The following is a 23,907-nucleotide window of genomic DNA, read 5'->3' as shown; positions in this document are numbered from 1 at the left end:
GCAGGGGAGGGGCAGAGGGTGAGGGAGAGAGGGCATCCCAAGCAGGTTCCACAGTGTCAGTGCAGAGCCCAACATGGGAATCGATCCCACCAACTGTGAGATCATGACCTGAGCTGAAATCAAGAGTCGGACACTTAGCTGACTGAGCCACCCAGGTGCCCCTTGTTGGAATATTAAAAAAAATTTTTTTTTGATCTTTATTTTAGAGAGAGAGAGACAGAGCATGAGTGGGGGAGGGGCAGAGAGAGACGGAGACACAGAGTCCAAAGCAGGCTCTAGGCTCTGAGCTGTCAGCACAGAGCCCGATGCGGGCTCTCACAACTGCGAGATCATGACCTGGGCTGAAGTTGGATACTTAACCAACTAAGCCACCCAGGCACCCCTCCACCCCTTGTGGAATATTTTAATGTTTTTTTGAGACAGAGAGAGACAGAGCATGAGCGGGGGAGGGGCAGAGAGAGAGAGAGGGAGACACAGAATCTGAAACAGGCTCCAGGCTCTGAGCTGTCAGCACAGAGCCCGACACGGGGCTCGAACTCATGGACCGTGAGATCATACCTGAGCTGAAGTCGGACGCTTAACCGACTGAGCCACCCAGGCACCCCCCCTTATGGAATATTTTAAAAGCAAATATTAAATATCATTTCATCTAATACTCCTTTTTTTCTTTAATGAGAAACAGCAGATTGTTTTAAGTTCTCTCTCTTAATAGTTGTTACTTCTATTATGTAAATTATTCCTTCAGTTTCAAGAGAAGAATCATATTGAAATGATTTGAAATTAATAGGTTAAGCTGAATGATTTTTAATTTTGTTTTTCTTTGAATTGGCGATGCTGTTTTAATTGGCAAGGAGATTATTTTACCTAGGAGAATGTTGTATGGATTAATAAACTTGTGTAGTGATACTGATGAATGTGAAGCAAAGGCAGAGAAACAGATGTTACAGTAGTTGATGCTCCACAGTTTGTGGGTTTTCTCACACACTTAAAACTGGAATATTCACACTGAAGCCTTGTCTCTCTCTCCTCTTACTTTCACTTTTCTCTTTCCCAGCTACAAAACATCTATGACTTAGAACTGTTGCTTGCTGGCTAACATTAAAGTTGGTGATTGTTTTCTACTATGGATCTTTTTTGGGGACAGCTTTCCAGCTTCTCTCCTGCTTGCCAGGAGAACTTAGGGAAGTTTAGAGCAGATTTCAAGAACATTTTGAATGATCAGTATTTAGTGCACAGGAATGAATCCATGGAAGAAATACTTTGAATTATTTTTATTAGGTAAAATAAAATTTTTATCTTTAGACTAAGGTTGGGATTTCATAACTTCAGTTCATCAGCTTGCCATACCTCATATCTCATTGTTCGAAAACAGTTTTTCTTTTCTTATGAAACTGGCAAATCACAGGAAACTAATGTTGTTTTATTTACACCATGACTCTCTTGCATGATTTAACCAGTTATCAAAGAACCAGTTTCTTTTCTGTCTATAGTAGAATGTGGGTGTCTCGACAGTTTTGGACTGTACAGTTTGTATGATGTGGATACCTTAATATCAAGGTCCAAGTAAATGGTTGTGGATTGAAAGTGATTTTCAAACTCTTTGTAATGCTAAGTTAATGCTATAAAAATAGAGAAAGTATACTAAAATGATCCAGCCTCAACTTCAAGTTGAGGGGTAGATTTAAGAATAGTAAAATTGAGGGTTGCCTGGGTGGCTCAGTCGGTTAAGTGTCAGACTCTTGGTTTCGGCTCAGGTCATGATCTAATGGTTTATGAGTTCGAACCCCACATCGGGCTCTGTGCTGGCAGCATGGAGCCTGTCTGGGATTCTCTCTCGCTCTCTCTTCTCTGCTCCCCCCACTTGCACTGTCTCTGTCTATCTCAAATAAATAAACTTAGGGAAAAAAAAAAGAATGGTAAAATTGAGGCAATGGCATGTTAATGAAAAAACCCATCAAAACATATATGCAAAAGTAAAGAGTAGTATAATGACCTCCCATGAATTCATCATCCAACTTCAACAGTTTACAACTCGTGGCCAACCTTGTCATCTGTACCTTCACCCACTCCCTGTTCTCCTCTTATTTTCAAGCATATCTCAAAGTACATATAATTTCACCTGTGACTATTTCAGTATATATCTCTAAAAGATAGGGCTCTTAATGAAATAACTATAATACTACTATCATCTCAAAAAATGTAATAATTCCTTAATAACATCAGATATTAGTTCAGTGCTTACATTTCTAATAGTCCTCATAAAGGCAGTTTTTAAATTTTTGTTTTTTTTTTTTTTTTTTTTTTTTGGAAACAGGATCCAAATAAGGCCCTACATTGTGATTTGTCTCTATAGCTTTTAAATTTCCTTCTTGCTTTTTTAGTGACTTAAAACATGAATTTATTATTGTTGCGTGCTCCATGGGCTGGCCATGCTGATTGGGTGGTTCTCACGCAATTGTGAAATCACACATGAGGCTGGAGTCACCTGAGGGCTCAACTTGCCAGATGCTCAAGATGATGCTTTTATTATTTATTTATTTATTTATTTTAGTATTTATTTATTTCTGAGACAGAGACACAGCAGTGGGGGAGGGGCAGAGAGAGGGAGGGAGACACAGAATCCGAAGCAGGCTCCAGGCTCTGAGCTGTCAGCACAGAGCCCGATGCAGGGCTCGAACTCACAAGCCGTGAGATCATGACCTGAGCCGAAGTCAGTCGCTCAACTGACTGAGCCACCCAGGCACCCTTCAAGATGATGCTTTTAAATCTCTTTTAACTATAGGTTTCTATTCTTTTATTTATTTATTTATTTTGCTTTCTTTTGTCCTTTTTTTGGTTGTTGAAAAAACCAGATGATGTGTCCTGTGGAGTTTCCCACTGTGCTTATTTCGCTGGTTATATCCCTTTGTCCTTTGATGTGCTCCTTTCTCCTGTGTTTCCTGTAACTTGGTAGGAACGTGCATAGGTTTCATCAGATTCAGGCTTTTTTGTGGGAGGACTACTTTTTGGGTTCTAGCAAGGGACACACACACACACACACACACACACACACAGTGTTTGGTTGCCCTTCATGTTATTGTTATTAGTAGCTAGCTATTAATGCCTAAACCCTTAATTCATTCACTGAGAGCTTCAAAATGGTGAGGTTTTAATCCATTCATTTTATTAGCTGGAATACTTCTATAAAGTAACTATTTGGTTACTCATGGTGTAGCTTGTTTAGGAAAGATAGAATTAATAATATTTAATTCTTACCCTTTACTTACCAATTGTTAAAAATAGTGAGTTGGTGGGGCACTAGCATCTTCTAGCTGTGACCAATCAGCTTTAAAGAAATTTTTTGTTTATATAAATGACTTTTTAAAAAAGTTTATTTATTTATTTAGAGAAAGAGATAGGGGGACAGAGGATCTGACGTAGGATCTGAAGTCTGTGTGGACAGCAGGCAGTCCCATGTGGGGCTTGATCTCACTGTGAGATCATGACCTGAGCCAAAATCCAGAATCACACTGAGCTACCCAGGCACCCCTTTTTAAAATTTTTTTATTTGAGAGAGAGAGCAAGCACATGAGTTGGGGAGAGGGGCCAAGGGGGAGAGAGAGAGAGAGAGAGAGAGAGAGAGAGAAAGAGAATTCTAAACAGACTCAGCACAGCATGGAGCTGGACAAAGGGCTCAATCTCACAACTCTGGGGTCATGAGCTGAGTGGAAATCAAGAGTTGGATGCTCAAATGACTGAGCCACCCAGGCACCGCCCCCACCCCCATTAGCTTTTTTTTTTTTTTTTTTTTTTAGCTATCAGTATGAACTAATGGATTTAAATGTAATTGATATATTTAGGTACTTTAGTTTGACAGCAAATAGAGGAAATACTCATTGCTTCTTTGAAAATAACTTAAAGATTTTTGGAACCATGAGTACAACTTTGTAGAGGTGCCCCTAAGCAAGTAAAAAGGTTTAAAACATTGTGATAGTAAAGGGAGTGAATCAGAAGGAAAGATTTTTTAAAAGAACTTATGTGGATTTTATTTATGAAAACCATCCAATGATGCTATAAATTAAGAAGGAAGATGATTATTGCTTCAAAATGTATCTTGTCTACTCTGGTGTCCTCTCCTCTTTTGTATGTCCCCTGATTCCAGTTTGAAAGCTGAATGGCTCTATAGTCAAGGCAAGGGGAGGGCCTATCGGCCAGGCCAGCACATCCAGCTTGTCCAGTATCTGGCTACAGTCTGTCCTCTCACTTCTACGCTGGGTCTTCAAACTGCAGAGGATGCCAAACTAGAGAAGATTCTGAGCAAACAGAGGTAAGCCCCTTTATTTGTAGCAGCTGGTGAATTCACAAGTGAAAATACCTCTGAGTCTTCCTGCATGGTTAGTAGGACAGAGGCAAGTACTGTGACCCACATTTCTGGGTAGTTGGGCCCCTCGTCACTGCAGCACCCCTGCTGGGGAACTAAACCATGTGGTGCAGTCCAGCTTGCATTGTTAGTCATTTCCTGAGTGGGGAGAGCCAAGCACTGTGGAAGAAGGGGACTTAAAATTTTTTTTTTTTTTATGTTTTATTTTTTATTTTGAGAGAGAGAGAGAGAAGGAGAGAGAGAGCGAGCATGAGCAGGGAAGGGGGCAGAGAGATGGAGACAGACTCTGAAACAGGCTCCAGGCTCTGAGCTGTCAGCACAGGGCCCCATGCGGCGATCCAACTCATGAGCACTGAGATTGTGACCTGAGCTGAAGGTCGGATGCCCAACTGACTGAGCCACCCAGGCACCCTGGGAGAAGGGGATTTTTAAAAAATACATATTTATTCTTTTAGTGTAGGTGTTTCATATGGGTTTTTGTTATTTTTAAAGTTTACTTATTTTGAGAGAGAGAGAGGGAGAGAGAGTGCATGTGAGTAGGTGCAGGGCAGAGAGAGAGAGGGAGAGGATCCCAAGCCGGCTCTGCTGTCAGCATGGAGCCCAAGGTGGGGCTCAATCTTGTGAACTGTGAGATCATGACGTGAGCTAAAACCAAGAGTCTAACGCTTAATGGATTGAGCCACCCAGGTTCCCCTCATCTGGGTGTTTAAATACTAATATTAAGACGTGAAGCCAAGGGGCACCTGGGTGGCTCAGTTGGCTAAGAGTCCCACTTGGGCTCAGGTCATGATCTCACGGTTTTTGACTTCGAGCCCCGCATCGGGCTCTGTTGTCAATGCAGAGCCCTCTTCAGCTCCTCTGTGTCTCTCTCTTTCTGCCCCTCCCCTGCTCTCTCAAAAATAAATGTTAAAAAAAAAGTGAAGCTAGAACCAAAGTTATTATTTTTTTTAATCACAGTCTTGCCCTCACGTGTTTGTGCATGTTTGTTCCTATGAGAGTGTCTATATGATTGTGAGTTAAAAATAAGTTTCTTGGGGCACCTGGGTGGCTCAGTTGGTTAAACGTCCAATTTTGGCTAAGATCATGATCTCGAGGTCTGGTCCTTGAGTTCGAGCCCTGCCCCAGGCCTGGAGCCTGCTTCGGATTTTGTGTCTTCCTCTCTGTCTGCTCCTTCCCTGCTCACGCTCTGTCTCTCAAAATGAATAAACGTTAAAAAAAAATTAAAAATAAGTTTCTTAACCTTTTCTATCCAGTGCTTTCAAATGAGACTTCTTAAAAAAATTATTTAAATCTTTATTTTTGAGAGAGAGAGAGAGAGAGAGAAAGACACACAGTGTGAACAGGTGAGGAACAAAGAGAGAGGGAGACACAGAATCCAAAGCAGGCTCCAGGCTCTGAGCTGTCAGCACAGCCCGACGTGGGTCTCAAACCCACAAACTGCAAGTTCATGACCTGAGCCGAAGTCAGACACTTAACTGCCTGAGCCACCCAGGCGCCCCTCAAATGAGACTTTTTGATTTGGTAGTAATTAAAGATATCTACTTCAAAAACTTGTACATTTCTACGTTTTTGACAGTATTATGTAAGAAGCAAAAAAGCTTTGTTTTTGTGGTTTGTATTAAATCACATCAGATGTTATTGATTTTTAGGTTTCACCAGAGGCAGTTGATGAACCAAAGCCAAAGTGAAGAGCTGGCTCCTCTTGCTCCTGTTGAAACAAGAACACCCCTTGTACCTGAGCATTCAAGCCCTGTTCAAGATGGCCATAGAGTCCAGGAAGGCGGTACGAAATTAACTGCTCTCTGATCCTTTTTCTTCAAGTTGTTAGATCTGTTGCGTACCATAAAACAAAAAAGTATACATTCTCCTAATTTTTTGTTTGTTAAGTGAACATTTAGGTCTTATATTTTATATATGTATCTATACAGGCATACATGTAAAACTACTGTATTTTAAGGTGTTAATTTTTGTTTATTATTGTTTTTGTCGTTGGTATTATGTTTTTAGTATTATTTTTTATTACGTTTTAAATTTTAATTTCAGTATAGTTAACATACAGTGTTATATTAGTTTCAGGTGTACAATATAGTGATTCAGCAATTCTGTACATTACTCAGTGCTCATCATGATAAACATATTCTTAATCCCCATCACCTATTTCACCCATCCCCCCACCCCCCGCCCCCACACCTCCCCTCTGGTAGCCATCAGTTTGTTCTCAATAGTTAAGAGTTTGTTTCTTGGTTTGTCTGTCTCTCTTTTCTTCCTTTGCTCATTTGTTTTGTTTCTAAAATTCCACATATGAGTGAAATCATATGATATGTCTTTCTCTGACTTAATTCACTTAGCATAATACTCTGTAGATCCATCCATGTTATTGCAAATAGCAAGATTTCATTCCTTATGATGGCTGAATGTTATTTCATTATGTGTGTGTGTGTGTGTGTGTGTGTCACATCTTCTTTATTCAGTGCATAGTTGAGCTGCTTCCGTAATAGCACTACTGTAAATAATGCTGCAGTAAACATAGGGGTACATGTATCCCTTTGAATTAGTGTTTTTGCATTTTTGGGGTAAATACCAAGTAGTGAGATTTCTAGATCATAGGGTAGTTCTATTTTGAACTTTTTGAAGAACCTCCATAGTGTTTTCCATAGTGGCTACAGTTTGCATTCCCACCCACAGTGTACAAGGGTTCTTTTTTCTATACATCCTTGCCATCGCTTGTTTTTTTGTATTTTTGATTTTAGCCATTTTAGCAATTCTGAGAGGTGTGAAGTGATATCTCATTGTAGTTTTGATTTGCATTTCCCTCATGATGAGTGATATTGAGCATCTTTTCATGTGTCTGGCCATCTGGATGTCTCTTGGAGAAATGTCTGTTCATGTCTTCTGACCATTTTTAATTGGATTATTTGTTTTTTAGATGTTGAGTTGTATCAGTTCTTTATATATTTTGGATAGTAACCCTCTATTGGATATGTCACTTGCAAGTATCTTTTTTCATTCAGTAGATTGCCTTTTTGTTTTGTTGATTGTTTCTTTCACTGTGCTTCAATTTTAATTCTTAAAAAACGTTCAGAGAAAAAACATTCAGAGTTGCCACCTTTTGTATTGACCTGATACTTTGATTTTTCCCATGATTATTGCAAGAATTCATTTTCTTAAGTCTTTGATGTTTTAGGCATATTGGAGGAAATCACAGAAGGCATTTTATTTACTATATTTTAGGGGTTAGATTTCATTACAAAGATACCTCTTTAAATATTTAGTGGTTTCAATGATATTTTGTTGATTCTTCTAGAACCCGTCATCCAAGTCAATTCTTGGGTTGGGACTAACAGTAATGATGATCAATTACATGCTGTTAAGAATAACTTTCCAGCCTCTGTACACACTACAAGATATTCCCGAAATGACCTGCACTTGGAAGACATACAGACAGATGAGGACAAGTTAAACTGTAGTCTTCTCTCTTCAGAGTCTACTTTTATGCCAGTTCCATCAGGACTCTCTCCAGTATCACCTACAGTTGAGCTGAGGCTGCAAGGCATTAACTTGGGCCTAGAAGATGATGATGTTGCAGATGAGTCTTTGAAAGGGCTGGAAAACCAAGACTTCAGTAAGGAAGAAGAAAAGGCTTTTTGGACTGCAAGTGAGAATTCTGCTCAAACTACGGAAAGTGCTGTTAGTACAGAGGTAAATGAGGAAGATGGGCTGTTACCTTGTCTGGAGCCAACAGTAACCAATGCTGTCTTGAAGGATGACACCCATAGTCTTATATCTTTTCCTGAGTCGGTTGGACACAATGTCTTCCATACGCTGCCAGACGGTGAAGAAACCGTATCTCAATCAGCTTCAGAGAAACTTCCCTGCGGAGTTTTAACCCAGAGACCTGTTGCTTTGGGACAAGATAAAGTTGCCCTTCAGAAATTGAATGAAGCAGCCACCAAACTTCAGGCCTCTTGGCGAGGCTTTTATACCAGGAACTATAACCCCCAAGCTAAAGATGTGCGTCATGAAATCCGGCTGCGTAGAATGCAGGAGCACATTGTTTGCTTAACTGAAGAAATAAGGAGGTGGGCCAAAAGTCCTTGTTTAGGTGCTGTTTTGTTGGTTTGGGAGTGTCAGAGTCTTAGAGTTGATTCAGAACATTGAACCATCGCTGCTGTGGTCAGGACACTTCATACCGTGTTGACACTCTTGGTTTCCTGATCTAGAACATATGGAAAGCATTTTGAAGACAAGCTGCCAAATGCATCTGTCTCCATCTCTAGCTCAGCACTTGGTTCATTGATGCAGTATAGCAGTAAATGTTGAGTGATTACTTGTCTTAAAGATGTTTTTAAACTTTAGAAAGGTACAGAAAATGTAAAGGAACTGAATAAATATAGAAATGAGAAGATGAGAAAATATACATAGAACCCAGTAAGTGAAGAGAGAATTAAGGAGTGAGGATTTAGAAGGGACTAAAATTCTGGGGCAATGGTAGGAAGTATTCCTCACTTCTGGGGCTCACATGTTTTACTGACTGCCACCCAAGAGAATTAGGACTTCATAAATTTATTTTGAGTATTAGTATTGCCACTAGCAATATTTATTGATATTATCAGTTGGAAGAGGAGGAGGCAGTGAAAGACGTTGAGAAGGGACACCCAGTGTGGTAGAAAAATAGGGAGAATGTGTGTCTCAGCTTTTAAAAAAAAATTTTTTTTTGAACGTTTATTCATTTTTGAGAGACAGAGAGAGACAGAGCATGAGTGGGGAAGGGGCAGAGAGAGAGGGAGACACAGAATCTGAAGCAGGCTTCAGGCTCTGAGCTGTCAGCACAGAGCCCGATGCAGGGCTCGAACTCACGAACTGCGAGATCATGACCTGAGCCCAAGTCGGGTGCTCAACCACCTGAGCCACCCAGGCACCCCGTGTGTCTCAGCTTTGATAGGGAAGTGTTTTAGGAGAGAAGAAAGGTGCTGTAGGGAGGACAGAGAATTTAGAAGCTGGAAGTTATTGGTGACTATACGGGGGGACCTTAGGGCTGTTCTCGAGTTTCATGATTTGCTAAACAGACTCACAGAACTCAGGAAAGCTATTCTATTCATGACTCTGGTGTATTACAGTGAGAGGGTACTGATTAAAGTCAGCAAAGAAAGAAGGTGTATAGGGCAGAGTCCCGGAGACACCAGGCACAGGCTTCTAGTTGTCTTCTTCCAGTGGAGTAGTACAGATAGGGCTTGAATCTCATGGCAATGATGTGTGACAACACATATGAAGTATTGCCAACCAGGAAAGCTCACTGAAGCCCTGATATGCAGGGTTTTTATTGGGCATCAGTCACATAGCATTGAGTGCCTGTGTGACTAACCTTAATTACTTAGACCTTAGCCCCTTACATAAGGGTAGACTGCTACAGTGTCTGTATCAGGGCCACAGGTGAACAAAACAGGTATTCACCTAAAAGCACATTGTTAGCATAAACTATCTGGTTTGGCCCCAAGGCCCACATATACAAAGATACTCTTATCAACAGGATATTTCGAAGGCTTGGATATTATTTCCCAGACCCAGTCAAGGCCGGTCTTATCTTTGGAATGTGTAGGGTTTGAAGATCCCAAGCTAGCTGAATTAACCCTTTCCTGCCCAGTGAATTTCCTAAGAGGAGCTTCAGTGACGAAGTGGAATCAGACAGTTTGGAATGGGTTGAATAGTGAATGAGAGGTGAAGAATGAGTGTAGCCAATTCTTTTGGAGTATGTTGCTTGAGGAAAAGAACAGAGGAGTTGTTGCTGGAGGAGAATCTGAAATTAAGGACATTTCTATTTTATTTATTTAAAACAATATTTTAATGTTTATTTTTGAGGGAGAGAGAGAGAGAGACAGAGTGCGAGCAGGGGAGGGGCAGAGAGAGAGGGAGACACAGAATCTGAAGCAGGCTCCAGACTCTGAGCTGTCAGCACAGAGCCCAACGCAGGTCTTGAACCCGTGAACCACAAAGTCATGACCTGAGCCGAAGTTGGACACTTAACCGACTGAGCCATCCAGGTGGGGAGGGGGCAGAGAAAGAGGGAGAAAGAGAATCCCAAGCATGTCCGCACTGTTAGTGTGAGCCTGATACAGGGCTTGAACTCACGAACTGTGAGATCATGACCTGAACTGAAATCAAGAGTCAGACGGTTAACCAACTGAGCCACCCAGACACGCCAGGAAAATTCTTTTTTAAAGAACCTAAAGCCCCTGGGTGGCTCAGTTGATTGAGCTTCTGACTCTTGATTTCGGCTCAGGTTATGATCCCATGATTGTGGGATTAAGTCCCACATTAGGCTCTGCACTGCACGTGGAGTCTGCTTAAGACTCTCTCTCTCCCTCTCTCTCTCTCTCTCTCTCTCTCTCTTTCTCTCTTTCTCTCTTCCTCTGCCCCTTCCCCCATTCTCTCTGTCTCAAATAAATTTTAAAAAAAGATGGGAGATACAGAGCATGTTTATGTGTTGATGGAATGATTCAATAAGTAGGGAAAAACGGATAATGCAGAGGAAGGAAAGGAGAAGTATGGGGTTGAAGTTCTTGAGAAGGTGAAAGAAGGATCTGTGCACAAGAAGAGGGAGTGGCCTGAGCTAGGAGCAGGAGCAGGAGCAGGTAAGGTGGTAGGTTTGATACTGGGGGACAGGAAGTCCTGTCTAATGGATGCCGCTTCTTTTTCAGTGATATAGAAGACAGGCTCAACATTTGAAAATGAGAGAGTTGTGAGGTATTCGTCTTAAAAGTGAACTTACAAGGAGAATGGAGGATTATCAGACAATGTGAGGAAAAAGTTAGAGTGGAAGACAGTAGGTCAGGTTGTATGATTTTCATCAGTAGCTCTCAGCTGTTTTCTTCTGATTTGGGCATGGTTAATTTGGTTCTGCCAGGAATGGGTTTTTTCCAGGTGAATATGATAGGGGAGGAGACAAAGGAGCTGAAGATATTTGGGAGGGGATGCTTATAATGGTGGATCTTGGGATTTAAACAAGGTAAAAGGAGAGCCAGGAGGAGGTGGGGGTCGCTAATGTGGAGGTCTGGATAAAGGCTGGATGTCCAGATTGTCATAGGTGGAACAAGAGTCAGTGGGCTGGGAGGAAAGGAGGTAGTGGTTTGTGTGGGTGCTTGAGATCGTTTTTAAAATGACTGGGTCTCTAGTGAGACTGTGAGAATGAATGATGTAGGGTGGATTTTTTTTTTTTTTAATTTTTTTTTTAACGTTTATTTTATTTTTGAGACAGAGAGAGACAGAGCATGAACGGGGGAGGGTCAGAAAGAGGGAGACACAGAATCTGAAACAGGCTCCAGGCTCTGAGCAGTCAGCACAGAGCCCGACGCGGGGCTCGAACTCAAGGACCTCGAGATCATGACCTGAGCCGAAGTCGGCCGCTTAACCGACTGAGCCACCCAGGCGCCCCCGTAGGGTGGATTATTATGAGGGACAGCGTCCATGTGAGTGCTGAGGTCTCCAGAAATGATGATAGGAATGGAGCTGAGACACTCGCCCTGAGACTTTCATGAATGGGGGCAGATAATGGGAGGCCTGTATGTGAAAAGAGTTTGGGGAAACTTAGCAGGATGGCAGGAGTTCTTCAAGGAGGAAGGCAAAGAATGTTTGTCGACAGTAGTGAGAAGCTATCTTCTGACCCTGATGTATGGATGTATAGCTTCCACTTTTTTTTTTTTAAGTAGGCTCCCTGTACAACATGTGGCTTGAACTCACAGCCCCAAGATCAAGAGTCGCATGCTCTACCAACTAGGCCAGCCAGGTGCCCTAAAATAACTTCCACTTGAGAGGGCTACAGTGCCCTCAGCAATATGTCTGATTCAGTCAAGGAAAATTTCACAGAAGAGGTTGAGAAATTAAGGGAGTTTACTGATTACAATTCAGGAGTCCCAGATGGCACAGGAGAAGGACTTGGGGGGGCTAGAAAAAGTGGTGACATTCTGGAAGTTAATGGACAACTAAGGGAGCCTTAGCTTGGTGACAGGCCTATGGAGAGGGCAGCAGTGAGCCCAGATTAATACTTTAATGAATAAGGGGAAGTGATGGAAGGGCAGCTCTGTTGATAATGGCAAGGAATATGTCAGGGACGGGCAAACAGGGACTGAATTTGATGGGATTAGTCCTACTAATAATCTCTTAGAAGAGGGCTGTCAAGCTGTGATCCTAATCCTCAGTTGCTCTGAGGCTTTGAGCAAGTACTCCTTGCTGCAGGCTCCTGTGTCTTTGGTGTTCTTGGCTGGGAAATAACAGCCAGATAAAGAGCCGTTTAATATTTTGTTTTATTTTTATTCATTGGCAATACTTTGTGGAGCCAGTATCATCTGAATTTCAGTTATATTCATTTGGCTTCTACACTGAGTCATACTTTAAAACTAGTTTCAGTTTAGATACTCTAAAAGTAGAAAGGGCTGTTACTAGATTATTGTCTTGACAGCACAAGTGTTTATTAGTTGTAACAACAGGCGCAAGTCAAAGCACCCTTCGTTGTGTCAGTAATGGATTTTGAATTATTGTAGATTAAGAAAAGAAAGAGATGAAGAACGCATTAAAAAATTTGTGCAAGAGGAGGCTGTCAGATTCCTTTGGAACCAGGTAAACCCATTCCTGCTGATTTACCTAATGTATGAACAAAGAAACATTCTGGATTTATGGAGATAATCATAGAGTATTCAGGCATATTAAGCACTTCTTCTAAAGGTTGAGGATATGGTCTGTGTTCTTTGCCACTAACTCTGAACCAGGCCAGTGAATTTCGTTACATTTTATTTAATCTCAAGAAAAATATTTTCATAATTTTGGCCACAAAGATAAACTGTAAAGATGAAGGAAAGCACTAAATTGAGGGATGGTGTCATAATTTCCACTAAGGAGAAAAAACCCAATTGGAAGTTTTATGTAGTTGTCTTTCTTGTTTTATCTTTTGGGAATATTTGAATATAAGGTGGCTAAAATGGTATATGATGGCTACAATATGCATGTCCTAAAAAGAATGCATGACTTCTTAGGAAAGAGAGTTTGAATCCTGTAATAATAGCACACATCAGAGATAGTTCAGACAATCAGTTTTACTGTTATTTTATCTCATCAAATATTTTTTTTAATGTTTATTTATTTTTGAGAGAGGGAGTGTGCATGCATAGGGGAGGGACAGAGAGAGAGAGGGAGACAGAGGAGCCAAAGCCCAGGCTCCAGGCTTTGTGCTGACGGAAGAGAGCCCGATGCAGGGCTCAAACTCACAAACTGTGAGATCATGACCTGAGCCAAGTCAGACACTTAACTGACTAAGCCACCTAGGTGCCCTTTTCATCAAATATTTCTTAATGATAATTTCTTGAAAACATTTTTATAAATGAGTTTGTTATAATAGGATTTTGCCTACAAAATTAAGAAATAGTTACTGATTTCTAAGGTTTTATAATTACTAATAGTAGGGGAGCTGTTAAATAAATTATAGAATAACAACATCATGGAACATTATGAAACAGTTAAACAGAATAAGGTAAGGGTATGAACTGATGACCTGGAAAGATCTCCAGAATAACATTGATCAGTGAAAAACAGCAAGTTGCAGAACTTAAGGTTCTGCTTGATTTTAAAAACATCGTGTGTATTTAAAAATACATAGTAAAAGGTCTGGAAGGACACACATCACACTGCTCTCAGTGATTACCTTAGAGGGTGGTCAAAGGGAAACTAATAAATTCATAATTGCTTTCTTGTTGCAGATTTAACTGTAAAATTTTGAGATTTTAATTATAATATAAAAATGTAAAGGTCATGTTATCAAGTGCCTGGGATATTTTTAGGTATTTTAGAGTTGTATATGCTATATATTGTTAGATAATGTTTAAAAACTCTTACCTTAAATGGATATCTACAATGAGATTTTTATTTTAGAGAATCTACTTATAATAGGCTCTAATCTGTCTTATTCAATAGACTTCAGTTCATACTCAGCACATTATTTACCCCTTAGTCATGTGCTGTTGTGCTTCTGATAGTTCTTCCAGTAGCAACAAGAGAATTGCTTTGGCCCATCCTAACTCTCCTGGTGAGGACCTTCTGTTACCAAGGATGTGCACCACTTGTGCCAGCCTGCTTTAGGCTGGGAGTGCTATGGAAGGGGTAAGGGGAGGTCAGGCCATTTCTAACTCAAGTTCTGCCGTCTGCCATTTATCACCTTCATGAGTATTGGGAAGAAAGCTTAAAGAACATTGTAAAACAGGCGTGACTTTTATAATAAAACTATATCCTTTGGTTTGTAGGTAAGGTCTCTACAAGCTTGGCAGCAGATGATGGATCAGCGTCTAAGTTCCTGGCGTACTGATGTTCCTCCTGTATCAAGTACTCTAGTGCCATGTAAGCCTCCGTTACTCACCCAAAGTCAGGAGCCCTCTTCTGATCAAAATCCTGACTGGTTTATTGCGCCTGATGAGGCTCCTCAAGAGAAATCCTTACCAGAATTTCCAGACTCTGGTTTTCATTCTTCCCTAACAGAGCAAGTTCACTGTTTGCAGGATTCTTTGGATTTTGAAAAAAGTTCCACAGAAGGCAGTGAAAGTTCCATAATGGGGAATTCCATTGACACAGTCAAATACGGCAAAGAGTCTGATGTAGGGGATGTTAGCGATGAACATGGTGAATGGAGTAAGGAGAGTTTAAACAACGAGCAGGATAATAGTCTACTTGAGCAGTATTTAACTTCAGTTCAACAGCTAGAAGATGCTGAGGAGAGGACAAATTTGGAGGAAGGCACAGGAGATAGTAAGCTTCATATTGCTCCTTCCCCTGAAAAGTTAGATGCCTTGTCTGACAGCACTTCTGTAGATGATTCTCATGGCATATCTCCTGCTTTGCAAGATGAAATCAGCCAGGCACCAGAAAATTGTAAATTAAATGCTGAAGTTCAAGGGCAACAGTCAGACTGTGAGTCTGCATTTCAGGTACTGCATGTTGGTATTACTGTGTAGCATGTGTGGTTGCTTGGGAAGCAGAAATCTACTTTTACCATTTTCACTTGCCCTTTTTTTTTTTTGAAGGGGACTATCATCCCCATTTTGTTACTATTTGTATAGAATTTGTATTCTTGTCTCATGTTTTCCATATTCTAGATACTGAGCTGACTCTTTGTTTTGATTTTGTGAGCTCTTAGTTGTAATCTATCAAACAATATTTATATTGAAAGCTATGTGCACTTTATTTCCCAACAACTGAATTGCATCAACAGTGTTCCTGTTTTTCAATGTACTCATTGCCTTTCAAAAACAAACTAGAATATCTTCAAGAAAATAGAACAATTTACCTTAAAGGTATAAATAAGAGAATTTAGATTTTTCTGTATGTCAGGAGATTAATTATGTAGTAAGGAATACTGTTTGTTAAAGTGAATATAAATGAACTCAAGAAATTTTCCAGCCTCCTTGGAATAAGAACATATATTTCTAAGCCCTTTCCCTCCCTTATGAGTCAAGGAAAGCCTTCTTATCAGCAAATAGGGAGAAAAAGTAAGATTATAGGATTTTTCAGAGGAAAACGATTAAATTGTCTCATGGAAAACTTTAATGTCATGTATTAGTTTTAACATATGAAGCAAAGTGTTCCATCTAGCATTAAAATCAAGCTTATTTAAAGAGACAATACAAGAATTTTCTCTTAGATATGAAGAGAGCAGATGCTAGGTTCCATTCACTTGGAATAATGTCACAGCAGACATTGTCTTTTCATTCAGTGCTTTTTTACCCTACAGATAACCATTTCTGTGCCAACATACTATGTTCATCTTCTCTGATCCTGCTTTATATTCGCTTATGTATTTCAGCAGAAGGTCCATGGCCATTTACTTCATTTTTTGGCCTCTGCCTCATAGTGAAGAACATTTAAAATAGTATTAGTGATAGAATATGAATGACTTTTTTTAAAGGACTATTTTCTAAACAAATTTCTGAAAAAGTGCCACATTTGGAAGACAGTTTAATGGTGGCTAAGAAAAAATAAACCTCACTTATTTCTTGTTAAGAAGAATATAGATCAGTAGCTTCAGGAAGAGATGATAATATTGTGTTTGAGTGTTATAGATGGATGCATTTGCAAATCAAGGAAGTTTGGTATTTTAATCTTTGAGAATGTTAAAGTATCCTTGAACTACACTATCTGATTTCCCCTGATCTCTGGACATACAACTATTTAAAACTATGGCAATACTTAAGTGTTCTCTAAATTTAGGTGCTAAATATCAAAATTCATTTTTCTGTTACAGTCACTAGATCTCCTTCTTTGAAGTTATATAAAATAATAACTTCTGATCCTTCACGAATAAAGTCAGGGATCACATGTTATACTTTGTTGATAGTTAGGAACATTTCTCCAGTGTGGGTAAAATGTATTTTTCTCTGTTTATAAATATGTAGCACTCAGGTTGAGAAGACTTGTATTTCATTCTCAGAAATCCAGAATCTTTTGAAAAGGAAATATTTTCTGTCTCTTCTAAATCAAACAGTCGTCTTACATTGAAAATTTTCCCTAGTGAAGCATGTGTAACATTGAATGCATGTTAATAAAAATAGAATTTTTTACTTTTTGAATAATGCTAATTATCTTTTATGAGTGATTTTGAATTTCTTCTTAAATATACCCTATTTTTCTATTTTACAGTTAAGTGCCTCATTTGCTGCCCATAGTTAGACACAGAAAAACCAACTTGCACTGCGCTAATACTAAAGTGCTGTTCATGGAAAATTAATTTCTCATAAAAGTTCCTGAAATGTCATGGTTCAGTATTGCCTACGTAGGTTTCTGCTGACAACTTTTGCCCCTTTTCTGAGAAATGGCAAAACACACCTAAATTCATTTGAACATCAGCATTTGTCAGCAAGATTTCCTTTTTTTACCTTTCCCTTGTTTTTCTAGCCCATAAATAGCATTAGTGTACTTTTATTTTAAACTTGGCAGATTATGATAAGGCTTAATGTTTTGCTCTTCATTTGATAGAACTTTACTAGTGTTTTGAAGTGCAAGAATATTAAGTAGACCCCTACCTTAACTGTACAGATCATTTTGGATGTAGATAGAATGAAAATGATGTAAATTAGAATGCAAGAAAACTGTGGCATAGACTTAATATATTTTAATAGGTTTTACAGTGTAATTTAAAATACCTTATGTAAGATATTTGATGTTATCTCTATGGGCAGTGCATTGGTCTGGCTAGAGAGAATGGGTCTAGTAAAGTTTGGGAAGTTGAACTTTAACATGGTCTTTGTGTTTTTTCTTATAGGAGATTAGTTTAGCTGTGCTACTTTAGTTCGTATCCATTTTCTTGCTGTATGGAAAATTCAGTATATCAATGAGCTATTCTTCCAGAAACACAGAATCCTACCATGTGAAAATTGGAAGGAATTTTAGAGATTATCTGTTCTAATCTCTTTGTTTTAAAGATGAAACTAAGGCACAGAAAAGTTAAGTAACTTGCTTGATGTTATAGCTAGTTAGTTGTAATAAACTGAAAACTTAAGAATTATTGTATTCCAAAATTTATCATACACTATTAATTTTACATTTAGTAAGTCCATAGGAAAATCTTTTTGAAAGACAAAAAATCCCAAACTTCTAACAGAGCTTGAACTCTACCACTTGAAGCAAAATTGCTCATAGAAAAAGGCTAAGTCATTAAGAACTCTTAAGTAAATTTTCTCCAAGAAATGTGATTTAATTTAAATGGTTTTTAAATGTTTTATTTATTTTTTTTGAGGAACAGAGCATGAGTGGGGGAGGGGCAGAGGAGAGGGGACAGAGCATCGAAGCAGGCTCTGTGCTGACCTCAGCGAGCCACCCAGGTGCCCCTAATTTAAATAGTTTTTAAAGATCAGTCATAGAAATTAAAAATTTTGAAGAACAATTGCATCTTGGAGTACATTTATTTCATGGAAAAATATAACAGGTTGCGGAGATATCTAAGATTTTCTAGTGAGATCCTGAGTTTGTTTATATTTCATCTTCAGTTTTACAGAACAACAGATGTCAGAGTTTTAAAATGTCCCATCATGATAATTGATATAAACACAATATAGTTTGGTTTTATAAGCTTAAATATGAAAGGCCTCATAATATGCATGTTTTAGGGAAATATTTAACCCCACACTTGTTTGCATATATGGAAATAACTTTATTCTTAAATAATGTGGGTACCATTCTTGAGTGTGGATTTTTCTTTTATTTTTGTTTTGGGTTATTTTAAATATGTAAACACTATATTAGTATTTTCCTGTTATCTACTTAATACAAGTCTAGTTTTACTTTTGTAAGTATTTTCAGAAACAATATGAGCTTAAGATAGTATACTATCTCCTTGGTACTTTTTTGGTGCAGATTCTTAGATTTGGATTTATAACAATAATATAAACTATAAAACCTTTTTTTTTCTGGAGTAAAAAGGGAAAGTATAGCATGAGTTTGATCAGTTTCCCATTCATAAATGAAAAGAAAAAGACTTAATTTTTAATGTATATCTTTATTTTGTCATGTACCTTATTAATGATATTTATTATATTGTAATATTTTAACTTCTAAAATATGTGATTCTTTTGTTCATAAAAATGAACATTCTAAATATTTCTGGTGATATTGCTTATACTGATCAAACCTATTGTGCCATATTAAAAATAAAAGTCAAGTAAACAAAGCAGTTCTCACAGTCTTGGAGTAAAATAGATAGTCTTTTTAAAATGAGGTGCATTTTATTTGTGAATGAGTAGAAATCATACTATATTTTCATTCCTTAATTGAAATAGTAGATAGCAGGAATCTCTCAGTAGTGGCTTTGTTCATTTTCCAGTTAAATTTCTTTAAGCATTTTGTGATAATTTTAATGTTGACAATAAGAGTTTAAAAATAATTTGAGTTTAGACCATTTTTAGATTTCTCTTTAATTTTGTTTTAGAAATAGATGATTTAAAGTGGTTATGATCTGTTTTATGAAGGCTTAATATTTTGTATTGTACTTATTTAATTTGTATTTGAGTCTCTAATTCTAAATAAAAAGTTTGTACATTTGTTTGAGTGATTCATCTGTTTATTATAGTGATTAGTAGTAATGGTTGTTATTCATTGTGTTTATAATTAATGGGTAATTAAAATTCAGAACAAATTGCAGATAGAATTCTAAGAAAGATCTACAGTATAGTTGTTATATAAGTGAGTTTACAATAATACAGTCCTAGCCTTATGAATACGGATAGGAAATGAAAGAAAAGCTAGTTTGTAGTTTTATTTGGTATAGATTTCATTGCTTCCAGGTAATGGGTAGAGAAAAGCAGATTATCCTCACAGATCACAGATGACACTGTCAGATACTGTTGAAACCTGGTGCTGAAAGTGTTAGGGAGTGAATGAGTAAGTAGAGCACAAACCGTCTCATTTGACACAAATGGGACCTGTAGTTGGTTGGTTATGGACTGAATTATATCCCCTGCTAAAATTCATGTGTTGAAGCCCTCCCAATGTGACTGTGTTTGGAGATAAGATCTTCAAGGAGGTAATTAAGGTTAAATAAGGTCATAAGGAGGGGGTCTTAATCCAATAGGACTGGTGTACTGTAAGAAGAGGAAGAGACACAAGATACTTTCTGTGCATGCCCAGAGGAAAGGCCACTTTGAGGACACGATGAGAAGGCAGCCACCTGGAACCCAGGACGAGAGAGCTCAACAGAAACCAACCTGCTGAGACCTAGATCTTGGACTTCCAGCCTCCAGAAATATGAGAAAATAAATTTCTATTGTTTAAGCCACTCAATCAGTGGTATTTTGTTATGGAAGCCTGAGCAGACTAGTACAGTTGGATAATCAAAATTTGGTTAGGGCAGGGAATCATAAAAAATTACATATACACTTTAAAAATTTAATTGAGATATAAATGACATAGAGTGAACTGCATGTATTTAAAGTGGACAATTTAAGGGGTGCCTGGCTTGCTCAGTTGGGAGAGCAAGCGACTCTTGATCTCTGGGTTGTGAGTTCAAGACCCATGTTGGGCATGAAGCCTACTTAAAAAATAAAGTGGACAATTTAATAAATTTTGACACTTATACATGCCTATAAAACCATCACAACAATCAAGATAATGAACAGATTCACCCCTCAAAAGATTCTTCATTTCCTTCACAACCCCTCCTATTTTTTATTTCTTTTACTCAGCATGATTATTTGGGAATTATCTGATAGTTCATTCCATTTTACTGCTGAGTATAGTATTCCATTGTATGTACTTGTTGCATTTTTTTTTTTAATTTAAAAGTTTTTCCAGCCTTATTGAAAAGTGTTGACATATTGTGTGAGTTTAAGATATATGGCATGATGACTTGATATACGTATATACTACAAAATGTTTACCAGCTAAGGTTAGTTAACATATCCATCACCTCACCTAGTTTTACAATTGTATGTATGTCTGTTGAGAACATTTAAGATGTATTCTCTTAGCAACTTTCAAAGAGTTTTATGGTATCAGGTCTTATGCTTAAGTCTAATCCATTTGGAGTTAATTTTTGAGAGTGGTATAATTCAGAGGTCCAGTTTCATTCTTTGGCATATGAATATTCAGTTTTCCTGGCACCATTTATTTATTTTTTTTTTATATGAAATTTATTGACAAATTGGTTTCCATACAACACCCAGTGCTCATCCCAAAAGGTCCTGGCACCATTTATTGAAGAGACTATCCTTTTCCTATTGGGTATTCTTTGTTCTCCTCTTGAATATTAGTTCACCATCTTTGCATGGGTTTATTTCTGAGCTCTTGACTCTGTTCTATTGGTCTATGTGTTTGTTTTTATGCCAGTTATCATACTGTTTTGGTTACTATAGTTTTGTAATATGGTTTGAAATCTGGAAATGTGATGCCTCCCACTTTGTTGGTCTTTTTCAGCTTTGGCTATTTGGGGTCTATTGTGTTTTTATATGAATCTTAGGAATGCTTTTTCTATTTCTGTAAAAAAAAAATGCCATTGGAATCTTGATAGGGATTGCATTCAATGTAGGTGGCTCTGGATAGTATAGGCATTTTAACAATATTAATTCTTACAACCCATGAACACAAGATCCCTTTCTATTTATTTGTATCTTCCTCAATTTCTTTCCTGATGACTTTTAGTTTTCAGTGTAAAGATCTTTTCTCTCCTTGGTTAAATTTATTCCTAAGTATTTTATTGTTTTTGATGCTATTGTGAATGGGATTATTTTCTTTATTTCTTTTTCAGGTGATTTGTTTTTAGTTTTAGAAAAACAACTTATTTTTCTATGCTAGTTTTGTATCCTGCACCTTGACTGAATTCATTGAATTGTTCTGACAGTTTTTTGGTAGACTATAGGATTTCATATGCAAACAGACATTTTTACTTCTTTCTGACTTGGTTGCTTTTTATTTCTTTTTCCTGCCTGATTGCACTGACTAGGACTTCCAGTGTTATGTTAAATAGGAATGGTGAGAGTAGGCACCCTTGTTCCTGATCTTATTGGAAAAGCTTTCAGCTTTTCACCATTGAGTATGGTGCGTCTTGTCATATGTGGCCTTTGTTATGTTGATGTCAATCTATTGAGAATTTTTATCATAAATGGATGCAGATTTTCTCAAATGCTTTTTCTGCATCTGTTGAGACGATCTTATAACTTTTGTCTTGCAATGCATCCCATTTATTGATTTGTGTATGTTGAACCACACTTGCATGGTATATGATCCCCTTTAATGTACTTTTGAATTTGGTTTGCTCATATTATGTTGAAGAAATATGAATCTATGTTCATCAGGAATATTGGCCTGTCTTTTTTTGTAATGTCTGGCTTTGGTATCACTGTAATGCCAGCTTTATAAAATCAGTTTGGGAGTGTTCCCTCCTCTTTGCTTTTTTGAGAAGAGTTTGAAAGGATTGCCATTAATTTTTTAAATGTTTCATAGACTTCATCAGTGAAACCTTTTGGTCCTGGGCTTTTCTTTGTTGGAAGATTTTTGATTACTGATTTAATCTCCTTACTCATTATTGGTCTGTTCAGATTTCTTTCTGATTTACTCTTGGTAGGTTGTATGTTTCTAGGAATTTCTCCATTTCTTCTAGGTTGTCTAATTTGTTTGTTGGTGTATAATTGTTTATAGTTGTCTCATGATCCTTTGTATGGTATCAGTTGTAATATCTCTCCTTTCATTTATAATTTTATTTATTTGGCCCTCTATCTTTTTTTTTTAATGTTTATTTTTTTTTGAGAGAGAGTGAGAGTAGGGAAGAGGCAAAGAGAAAGGGGGAGAGATAATCCCAAGCAGGCTCCATGCTCAGTGTGTAGCCCCATGGGATACCATGACTTTGGAATCATGGCCTGAGCTGAAATCAAGAGGTGGATGCTCAACCAACTGAGCTACCTGAGCACCCTCTATCTTTTTTCTTGGTTAGTAGAGCCAAAGGTTTGTCAGTTTTGTTTATCTTTTCAAAAAGCCAGCTCTTAGTTTATTAATCTTTTCTATTCTTCTCCTGTTCTCTATTTCATTTATTTATGTTCTAATCTTTATTATTTCCTTCTTTGGTTAACTTTGGGTTTAGTTTGTTCTTTTTCTAATTTCTTGAGGTGTAACATTGGGCTGTTTATTTGAGATCTTGTTTTTTTCCTGATGTAAATGCATTTATCACTGTAAACTTCCCTTTGAGAGCTGCCTTTTAAAAATTTTTTTTAAAGCCATTAAATTTTTTTGTTTCATCAACTTAAAAAATGTTTATTATTACTTTAAAAAATATTGTCAATACAATACAGTGTATGCGCATAGTTATAAAATAACTCTCCTGCCCTGTCCTTTTCTCCCTACCCCTGAGATATCTCTTCTGGTATTAATTAACTTCAGTATACTGTTTTCACTTGATCCCTAAGTTTTAGACATTTTCTACTGACTTCCTTTTATGATAATTAAGGACTTGGCTCTGTACCACCCTCCACATTTCTTCCTTTTCTTTGAATAATGGCCATAATTTTAGTAAAGTCAGAATTCAGTTAAAGAATTTTTTTAATGTTTACTTTTGAGAGAGAGAGAGAGAGAGCAAGTGGAGTAGGGGCAGAGAGAGAGAAGGAGACACAGAATCTGAAGCAGGCTCCAGGCTCTGAGCTGTCAGCACAGAGCCTGACACTAGGCTTGAATTCACAAACCGTGAGATCATGACCTGAGCCAAAGTCGGACGCTTAACCGACTAAGCCACCCAGGCACCCCTAGAATTCAGCTTTTATATTATTATTATGTAAGTAAATATATTTTACTGTATAGGCTACTATTATACTATGATCACCTTTCCTTTCTTGTATTTTTATTTTATTATTTTTAATGGGATTTTCCCCCCTTATTCATTTATTTTTATTTATTATTATTTTTAATTTTACATCCACGTTAGTTAACATATAGTGTAATAATGAATAGAATAGGATGGAATAGAATTTAGTGATTCATCACTTATATATAACACCCGGTGCTCATCCCAACAAGTGTCTGATGCTCTTTGCTCATTTAGC

The 23,907-nt window shown here is 37.9% G+C and overlaps 1 protein-coding gene across 1 annotated transcript in view; it reads left to right on the top strand.

Moving 5' to 3' along the window:
* Window positions 1-18,157, top strand: part of CEP97 (centrosomal protein 97) — a 28,429-nt gene extending 10,272 nt beyond the window's left edge. Inside the window, exons 7-11 of the mRNA XM_047099998.1 lie at window positions 4,142-4,306; window positions 6,010-6,143; window positions 7,665-8,439; window positions 12,895-12,970; window positions 14,644-18,157. Coding sequence (XP_046955954.1) covers window positions 4,142-4,306; window positions 6,010-6,143; window positions 7,665-8,439; window positions 12,895-12,970; window positions 14,644-15,348 — 1,855 coding nt within the window. The 3' untranslated portion in view covers window positions 15,349-18,157. The remainder of the gene's footprint in view (window positions 1-4,141; window positions 4,307-6,009; window positions 6,144-7,664; window positions 8,440-12,894; window positions 12,971-14,643) is intronic.
* The last annotated feature ends 5,750 nt before the right edge of the window (window positions 18,158-23,907 follow it).

This window comes from Lynx rufus, unplaced genomic scaffold (assembly GCF_022079265.1).
Source record: "Lynx rufus isolate CCGP_SWC_20201006 ecotype Redwood Valley unplaced genomic scaffold, mLynRuf1.p SCAF_5, whole genome shotgun sequence".
In the NCBI taxonomy this organism is placed as follows: domain Eukaryota; kingdom Metazoa; phylum Chordata; class Mammalia; order Carnivora; family Felidae; genus Lynx; species Lynx rufus.
Note: the sequence above shows the minus strand (reverse complement) of the source record. Positions and strands in the feature narration are given on the sequence as shown.